This window comes from Triticum dicoccoides, chromosome 2B (genome assembly GCF_002162155.2).
Source record: "Triticum dicoccoides isolate Atlit2015 ecotype Zavitan chromosome 2B, WEW_v2.0, whole genome shotgun sequence".
Taxonomy (NCBI): domain Eukaryota; kingdom Viridiplantae; phylum Streptophyta; class Magnoliopsida; order Poales; family Poaceae; genus Triticum; species Triticum dicoccoides.
In genome coordinates this window covers 24,134,680-24,143,822 of record NC_041383.1, presented here as the reverse complement: position 1 = coordinate 24,143,822, position 9,143 = coordinate 24,134,680, and the positions used below count along the sequence as shown (strand labels likewise).

The 9,143-nt window shown below is 48.7% G+C and overlaps 2 protein-coding genes across 2 annotated transcripts; one reads left to right on the top strand and one right to left on the bottom strand.

Moving 5' to 3' along the window:
* Nucleotides 1–4,792: 4,792 nt before the first annotated feature.
* On the bottom strand, nt 4,793–6,248 carry LOC119361880. Its single transcript, XM_037627039.1, has 4 exons — nt 5,767–6,248; nt 5,627–5,683; nt 5,458–5,537; nt 4,793–5,230 (listed from the first exon to the last, which is right to left on the bottom strand). The coding sequence occupies exons 1-4, from the start codon at nt 6,151–6,153 to the stop codon at nt 5,056–5,058; spliced, it is 699 nt and encodes a 232-aa protein (XP_037482936.1). The 5' UTR covers nt 6,154–6,248; the 3' UTR covers nt 4,793–5,055.
* Nucleotides 6,249–7,480: 1,232 nt separating this feature from the next.
* LOC119361878 (1-aminocyclopropane-1-carboxylate oxidase homolog 1-like) lies at nt 7,481–8,783 on the top strand. Its single transcript, XM_037627038.1, has one exon. The coding sequence runs from the start codon at nt 7,551–7,553 to the stop codon at nt 8,640–8,642; it is 1,092 nt and encodes a 363-aa protein (XP_037482935.1). The 5' UTR covers nt 7,481–7,550; the 3' UTR covers nt 8,643–8,783.
* The last annotated feature ends 360 nt before the right edge of the window (nt 8,784–9,143 follow it).

Here is a 9,143-nt window from a genome sequence, read left to right as displayed (position 1 = left end):
GTTGGAATGCTAAATTGAACCATGTAGTGTACTGACCAGGTGAAATTCTTATGCATTCCACTAAATTTAAGCACCGCTATTTGCAGAAATAAGCAGACCACAATGCCTCTTGTCCGCGCACCTGTCCAATAAACCGCCGTGCAGCCGTGCCAGCTAGTCCTCGGTCCATGGATGAACTGGTAGAAAGTGCATTCCGGACTAGGATGCAGTTGTTTTCACTCGTCCCTGCACTGCAACCAGGAAGTAAAATGTACGAATCAACTTCTTTTAGATTCCGTTGGTCATTCTACCTTAGTTACTACCAATGTAGGAATACCTTGAAGACTGGAGGTTAGACGACGACAACGAGGGATAGCCATCTCATTTTGCGCAGTTCTACTAAAACTGAGGTGTGTGCTTTATCTTGCGCGGATAGAAATGATACGGAGGCAAACATCCCAAAACGATATGGAGATAGACATCCCTGTTTGCACAAATACGAAATACGGTTATTTAAACAGTGACAGATATTTGCAGTGGCGTATGATTAACATCAACATCTATTGTGTTATAATTGGCACTAGATTGACAGTATGAAGAGTCCTTAAGTAAGTAGCACCACATCACATCAACAATGCCACTAGATTAACATGCAGAACAATAGCATTAGTATTACTGTCATGAGAGTAGCACATGCTCAGTAAATGTGCAATCAAATTTGTGCAGTTCCACTGGGATGAAGCAATGTTAGCTGTGTGAGATTTAAGTGTAACTGCAAAAACATAATTCATGGGAAATAAAGCAAGACGGAAGCACTTCATAAAATGGTGGTGGCATTGCTTCAATTTATCGACGGCACTAGACCATTACTTATAGTGACATTAGGTGGTATTGCTTAATGCTTCATGTGATTTTACATTAACGGTAGCGATATGGGCGTAGGGACAGGGGCATAAAGTGGTGAGGCAGATGTGGCCGCCGAGAGTGGCAAACACTCAGGCAGCATGTCTGCATTTGTCCCATTTTTTATCTCGGTGACATTTCCTATGTGAGCACAGGAAATCTAGACCTGCTCATTCTCATTATTTTGTCCCCCAACACCCGTCACTTTCTTTCGTTTTTCAACCAAGAGATAGGTCCACTTCCCCCCACCCTTCGCCATCCACCATGCTTTCTTCGTCTTTTCAACCAAGAGACCGGCTGGGTAGCCAGTATCTACCACTTTCCCCCATTTCCTCTTAGAACCAAGTCCTAGATGCATGCTATAACTTTCCCACTTTCTTCCCTGTTTGAACCAACTCTTAGAGTCGACTGTATGAACTAGCTTTACCTCTAATAATAGTAAAGTCTAGGTGGCTTTGGAACAGCGGATGGAAGTAGAAAAAGATCAACACGAAGGGAGCTGGGGCAGTAGAGCAAGGCAGGTTTCGAAGGAATATATACCCGAGGGTCATCGACATGTGGCAAAGACGGCGTTGGGAGGCCGCATCTTGGCCACAATACCGCAGGGAGGAAGAAGGGGTCGGAGGCCCTCCCGAGCCGACGCTCTCTCGGAGAGAATGGCACGGCCACCGATCGGGATGCGCGGGCAGTCGTTGATCTCCTCCCTCGCCGCCGACGACAGCGTAAACGGTGCACCTACACCCCTGCCCCGGTCAAGGTTGTCCGGCCGGATTTGTGACCAACTGTGAGCTGAGAGAGAGTGTGGCCACCTATGTCTTGCTTAGATCTAGAGAGCATGAGAGAGTGAACGAGAGGAACCCTAGTAAAGCAAGTGTAAGGCACCTGCTTATATATATAGTGGAGTGATATTGTTGTACCAGCTTCAAAAAAATGCGCTCCTACGTGTACCTACGAGTGGGTGTGAGAGAACTAGTGCGTGCGTGCACCGCTTCTCTTCGTGAGAGTACAATATACTGTGCCGAAAGAACGTTCGCCTCAAGAGTAATAGTATAAGTGTGTGACGTGTGAGCTAAAATAAAATGTGTGCGACGTCTTTTGTTTTTTAGAAGTTCTGAGGGTAGGGCGTGAAGAGCACATATGTGCATGACGTCTACCTGCAGATAGACGGTGGGTGCGACGTGTGAGTCTACGAGAGGACTCGGGAGAGTCGTGACTCGTGAGGGTGCGTGTGCGTGAGAGAGAGAGGGGGGCACGTATCAATGCAATACATGTGTCCGTAAATCATTATCCGAAAAACATTCGCCACAAGCCTTTTCCCGACGAACGCCGTAAGAACCGTTAGATCGGCATCCGGCAGTGTCAGTTTTGCCATGTCATTTAACAGAACAACCACTCCTCCTACACACAAATCTTCCACGTGAGTGTTAGCAACTGCCATATGCTCCCTCCGTTCCGAAATGCAATGCATATAGATTTATTGAAAATTCGAACCTCGCAAACTTTTACCAAGTTTTCGTGTACCAAATTGCACATGAAGAATACCCTGTGTATATCATTTCATTCATCTTCAAGAGGTAACTATAAAGATGGGGGAGGAGTCTACAAAGAAAGACCATCATATCACCCGCAACAATTTCAACCATCCTTTGGTGTCGAGGAATATCATAGGAACTCTATATGATATGATTTTTATAGAATTTTTTCCTTTAGAGCCAATTAGTTCATAGGAATAGATTCATATACTCCACATTTGAAAGGAAATAAACATGATATCATTTCTATAACTTTGGAGCCACTTGGTTCATACGAATGGATTCCTATACTCCCTTAATTTCAAAGGAAAATAAACTTTAGCGTATATTCAATAGAAAAGTTCCTATGATATGAACCAAATTACATCTCTTTTCTCATCCCTCCTCATAGGAATTGAGATACATGTCATCTCTAGATTCAATAGAAAAGTTCCTATGATGTGAACCAAATGACATATCTTTTCCAATTCCTAGTCATAGAAATTGAGATGCTCCATGTCATCTCTTTCCCTACAACTTCCATGTATACATCTTCTATTTCTAAATAGATAGTACAACCCACTAGTAGTTTTTTTCCAAAACATGCAACTATGGCACAAGAACTATATAGTGTGTCAATAACTTTGAAAGATGGTCGCTGGATGAAGCTAATCCGACAGTGCAGAGATGGCAAATCCGAGCACTACTGGCTGTTGGATATTATCAACATTCCACCAGATCTGCCACATGTACAATTTAGAAGACTCCATGGTTGAACTTAAGCATAATGCACAAAACTCAAAACACAAGCACTTCTCCTTTGTTCAAGAATATTCTGTATCATAATTGATTTTTTTCTAAATGAATTGCCATTATTTGTTTTTTGCTTTATGCTTTACAATGCATAACCCCATGAATCTTAACATTTTTATAAAACTAATTGATTTTGAATGAGATGAACTATAAGAACTAAACGAACATCTACATCATGCATATATGACTCAAAGCTTTACATGCTATAGTGTGTATTTATTCATAATTTGGTTTCAAAATCTCATACGTCCAATGCATGTGTACCTTACTAGTTTTGAGTAGAGTAGCAATTTCACGCGGCCCCGGGTATATCAAAATCCAGGGCCCATCATCATTGCCTTTCGGTCGAACCTACGTCAACAATTTTTTGTACGTACTATATCTCCACTGGTCCCCGAACCCAAAATGCTGCCTCCTTCCCGTAAAACCAAGCGGCCCACACATATTTAAGGCGTCGACTCGAACCCATTTACTACGACGTGGCCCTGCACACCGTAGTACTCCTACAAACCCTACCGCCGCACTCATCATCGGTTTTCTTCAAGAGGACGAGGGAGAAGCCGATTTGTAGTGGAGGCGCTTTTAAAAAAAAGGATCTGTAGTGGAGACCCCTACCCTAGGTAGCTGCCGCATGCATCATTGTTTTCTCTTTTCTTTATGCTCTTGCGCCCTAGAGTGAAATGATGGTTGCTTCGTCCGTCCAGCTTAATGCGGTAAAGGTGGGGCTTTGTGATTTGACCCCTTATCGCTCATTTTCTACTACTGCGGCGCTACGACCGGGGTGCCTCCAATTCTAACCGCTGCTCCGAACTATAATTTGGTGCATCACACATGGAACAAGACGGTGGGTGAGCCACATGTCGGCCAAAGGGGTCCTGTTAAGTGTGTTTCCATTTCGTGTGCGGACTGACCCTGCTTGAGTTGCTACGCCAACACGACAGGAGCAGCCTACCACTTGGTTTTGCTCCTTGGTGAATCCCAACTATATTGATCTAAAAAGATACGTGTTGAACTACCCTCTCCGTCTCGGTTTTTTATTTTTAGGCGTCTCGGTTTATAGGGCGTGCACGTAGTTCTAGGTCATCCATTTGACTAACTAAATACGAGTTACTATGTCACAAAAAGTAGATCATTGGATTCTTAACCAGATGTAGTTGTATTTAAAAGTCGAGGGTGGGGCTTTTCCTGCGCGGTAGGCGGGGCAGTTCCGCCTAGTCGGTTTGACAGAGACGTGAGAAGATGAGGGAGTAGGCTGCTGCAAACGTAGGGTTGTGTGATTTGTCAGCGAGTTACTGCAGGACAGGTGGGGCCCCGTGATTTGACTTGCCATTATCATTTTAACTGCGGCGCTACGACTGGCGTGAGTCTCCCGATTCCTGACCACCTCCATGAAGGTGCCTCTCCCAATGCTCCACCATGTAGTAGAGGCTGGCTCTTGCATGAGAGCCCACTTCTTCACTTTTTCCTTGCCTCTCTTTCCTCCACATATAGCCCACTATTGTAGTACTACTAACTTGCTCCGCCGCATCTTCATACAGTACAACTACTTGCTGGCCTGACTCTTTCACATGCATCAATCCAACACAAACAAATCCAACCTCTGCTTACCATGTGTGAATGGAGAAACAAATCTCTGTTTCTCGGCAAACAACCCTTAAAGTGCCAACCAAAAGCAAAAGACTAAATGGACACGGACAAGCAGACTAATTCAAATGTACCAGACTAAACCAAAACCCCTAAAAAAACCCAGACTAAACTAAAGGGCACATGTCTTATTGCATCCACACCTTCCTGGCAACACACTATGACCAGCATGTTCTATCATTCAATCCTCACAAACTGACGCCCATCATTCAATCCTCACAAACTGACGCCACTGGAATGACATAGGACACGCAGGGCCAGCACACACATTAGTAGGCCATGCCAATTGAACGAAAAGAAAAAAACCACCAAGCACGAAGCACCCATGTGCAAATGAGGAAAAAATTCCAGCCTTAGTAGCATCCAGCCAAAGCACACTCCTGTAAACCACAAAGAAACAAAAAGGGAAATAAAACCACTAAAATACAACCAGTTGATAGCACTCTTTGTCTCCACCAATATAACACAACAAAGAAAGACACTCTGTGCACATCTACATGAACGACAACCACAGTTTACCGATCTCAACATCAAATATACACGCACACGAGCACTAACCTAGATACGGAAAGGAACAACAGCAGATAGAAGGAGAAGAGGGGTCGACCTGTAAGTCCCTGGACGAAGACAGGGAGGCTGCCATAGATCCAACAATGAGCAGACAAGAGGGTTCACCAAAAGGAGCTCCTACAAAGAATAGACCAGTCGGCAGCAAAACAAGTGTCAAGATCATGGCTCAACTAAAGCAGACAAAACCGGGTCAAAACGAGGCTTACCCATAGACCGATGAGTGCGACAACCAATCCAGCCCAACGACCACAAGAACAACGGATCTGCAGGCAACAGAAATCCGAAATCAATTAGCCAGGGCCAATCCAATTGAGAGAAAGCACAAGCGACTTGGGGAATGGCTCACCTGGCAGTCATCGGAGTGGTTGCACTGAGGAGCACCAACGCCACCGCAGGCCGTGTCGCCCTGGGCCTCCTCGTCGCCGAAGGCCGCTACCACACCAACGGTTGTTTCGTCGTATGCGCGAAGCAGGGGCGGGAGGCGCGGGATTGGGGACTGGCGGCGGGCGCCATCTCGCCCTGTCGATCGTCGACGCCGAAGGGCGCCGCGCACTCGAACCAGGGCTGGAGGCACGGGATCGGGGGCCGGCGGCGGCGCGAGGAGAGGGAGAGGATACGCGGGTCGGCGCGGTAGGAGGATGACCGGCGGCAGCTGGTCGTGGATCTTCTCCTCCACCGTCGCCTGTTGCCCCTCCACATCTTGAGCACGAGGAAGGGCCGATGGAGATTCCATGGGAAGGAGGAGGGAGGCACATCAGCGGTCGTGAGGAACGAGGGGGAGAGGAGGACGAGCGGCGGCTATGCCAGGGAAGTGGACGAGGGGGACGAATGAGAGCACGAAAGGATGGGCCGCCGCCCTCCCCCACCCCATAGCCGCACGAGCCAACCACCGCATGCCACGCACGACCCTGGAAGCGAAAAGACCGAAATACCCTCGGTGGGGGTAGGAAATAACGTGCGGTGGCAGGGGATATTTACCGTCGGTGGACGCGACGCGCTGGAGCCACAGACACGGTCGCTGACAAATAGGGCCCACCCGCGACGGGACCCGCATGTCAGCGAGGCCCTATCAAACAAACAGAGTAACAGGCAACGCGTGGAGGCAGTTAGAATCAAATACTATTCATTTCTATAGTGCCATCTTGAGATCCGACGACCCAACTCCTCCCATCTCTGGACCCAACGGCCGAAAATGCATCAAGCAGTACGATCCGACGGCCAGAATCGCCTGAGCTCTCTGAGGAGGCTCGGTGAGACATTGGTCTCTTATTTCTGGACGTGATACGTAGGAGTACTACGCAACGTTATATTTGCAAAAGAAACTATTGCGCATGCCGTATAGTTGACCAGTTATTAATATATGTGATATAAAAAAAATCACAATCATAAATAAGTATTTTTCAAATACATGCCGTATAGTTGATCAGTTATTGATCTATGTGATATAAAAATCACAATCATAAATAAGTATTTTTCAAATATAAATATCTAAATTAATATTTTGTGCCATGTATATATTGCATAAATATTGCTAGTATAGTACTCCCTCTTTTTCAGTTTATAGGGCTTATCTCAAAATTTTAGTTTTTTCATTTTATAAGGCTCAATTTGATTGTTTCCCATCACATGTTCAGATTTCAAGGTGCATTAAATCATTGCATGCAAATATTGAGAGAAAATTGACCAATGCATGTACTTTATGCATGCATGCATTGCAATTAATGCATTGATAAACATAATTTTTTGAGAAAAACAAAAGCATTAATTAGGTGCTTTTGCAAACTACAAAAAGTATTCCACCACTCACCATCTACCTTGGTTGATGAGATTTTTGAATTGAGCCTTATAAACCGGAATGGAGGGAGTAAAATCTTGTCTTATACTCCACAAGTATATAATAAGCAAACAAATGCGCACTACGTTTCAGGCTATTATTTCTTGATATTCGCTAGCTTTTGTTTGCACAGAATCAAAATTTTAGTGGCTGGTGACGCGGCAGCAAAATGTTTTAATCAGAAGAATATATGTGCAGCCACTACACGTTCGATAAAGAGAGCGCCACGACTCCACTTGTGGCACGCACAAACTCAAGAATTCAAAGGAGCAGCAAGCACCGCAGCACCGGCGTCCATGGCCTCCGCCGACCACCTCCGCGCCCTCGACCTCAAGGCGTTCGACGACACCAGGGCGGGCGTCAAGGGCCTCGCCGACGGGGGCGTCACCGCCGTCCCGTCCATCTTCCACCACCCGCCCGAGTCCCTCCCCGACTCCGCGCCGCAACCTCACCGCTTCACCGTCCCGGTTATCGACCTGTCCGCCGCGGGCACCACACGAGCCGCGGTGGTCGCGCAGGTGAAGGAGGCCGCGGAGACGGTGGGATTCTTCCAGGTGGTGGGCCACGGCGTGCCGGAGGCGGCCACGGCGGCGATGCTCGCCGCGGCGCGCGGCTTCTTCGAGCAGCCCGTGGAGTCCAAGGCGGCCTACTACACCCGCGACCTCGCCCGGCGCGTCCGGTACCAGAGCAACCTCAACCTGTTCAAGTCGCGGGCGGCCAACTGGCGCGACACGCTCTTCATGGAGCTGCCGGCGCCCGAGGAGCTCCCGGCGGCGTGCAGGGGCGTCGCGCCGGAGTACGCGCGGCTGCTGCAGCAGGGGCTGGGCCGCACGCTGCTGGGGCTGCTGTCGGAGGCGCTGGGCCTCCGCCCCGGCCACCTCGAGGAGGAGCACGGGTGCCTCGACGGGGTCAGCCTCGCCTGCCACTACTACCCGGCCTGCCCGGAGCCGCAGCTCACCCTCGGCACCCCGCGGCACTCCGACGCCGACTTCCTCACCGTGCTCCTCCAGGACGCTGTCGGCGGCCTCCAGATACTCGTGGACCTCGAGGACAAGGACGGCGGAGAACGGAAGCAGGCGGCGTGGGTGGACGTGCCGCCGGTGGCGGGCGCGCTGGTGGTGAACGTGGGGGACTTCCTGCAGATCATGTCCAACGGCAGGTTCAAGAGCGTGGAGCACCGCGTGGTGGCCAACGCCGTGGGGCCGCGGGTCTCCGTGGCGTGCTTCTTCCGGACGGACCGCACCGCCGCGTCGACGACGGTGCTGGAGCCGATCGTCGTTGCCGACGGCGACGGCGGCGCGCGGTACGGCAGCACGACGGCGGAGGAGGTGGTCCAGCGGCACTACAAGGTCTCCTCTGCGCTCCAGCAGCAGCACTTCAGGCTCTGAATCTCATCATCGGTCCAAGCCACCCAAAATGTATCTTTTTTTCTCTATGAGTGCCAATCACCCAGTTGCTAGCTGATCCCAAAACATTACAATAAACTCAAGTTGACTCCTGAAGTTTGAATTTTGGTTTTGAATGGGTTTCAAGAATAGGCCTCCTGCATTTTGAATGTGTTTGAAATTCTGTTTCCTCGGACAGGTTTTCACAAACTTTTCTGTTAAAAAATAGTAAAACAAAGCAGAGTTTTGGGATCGATCTGCTTAACACAGCCTCGTTTCCAAGTGATGGCTCAGAAAGAGCAGAGCAAATGTAAGAAGCAACATGTATAGATCTGAACAACCAGATAGTCGCCATCTCTTTCCTTCTCCACAAGAAAAGCTGTTCTTCTCCCGTTGGCGCTGCCACCGGTCCGCCCCATCTTCGATGGCCTCTAGGCCATGGAGGTGCGGAGGATCTCGGCCCCCAGCCGGCAGAAGGGACCCCATTCTCGTTGTTGTATGTTC

Coding starts and splice junctions, on each gene's coding strand:
- LOC119361880 (XM_037627039.1), bottom strand. CDS start 6,153: ATGGAATCTCCATCGGCCCTTCCTCGTGCTCAAGATGTGGAGGGGCAA. Junction 5,684..5,766: donor ACCACTCCGATGACTGCCAG/GTGAGCCATTCC, acceptor TGTTGCCTGCAG/ATCCGTTGTTCTTGTGGTCG. Junction 5,231..5,457: donor CTTCGTCCAGGGACTTACAG/GTCGACCCCTCT, acceptor TGTGGTTTACAG/GAGTGTGCTTTGGCTGGATG.
- LOC119361878 (XM_037627038.1), top strand. CDS start 7,551: ATGGCCTCCGCCGACCACCTCCGCGCCCTCGACCTCAAGGCGTTCGAC.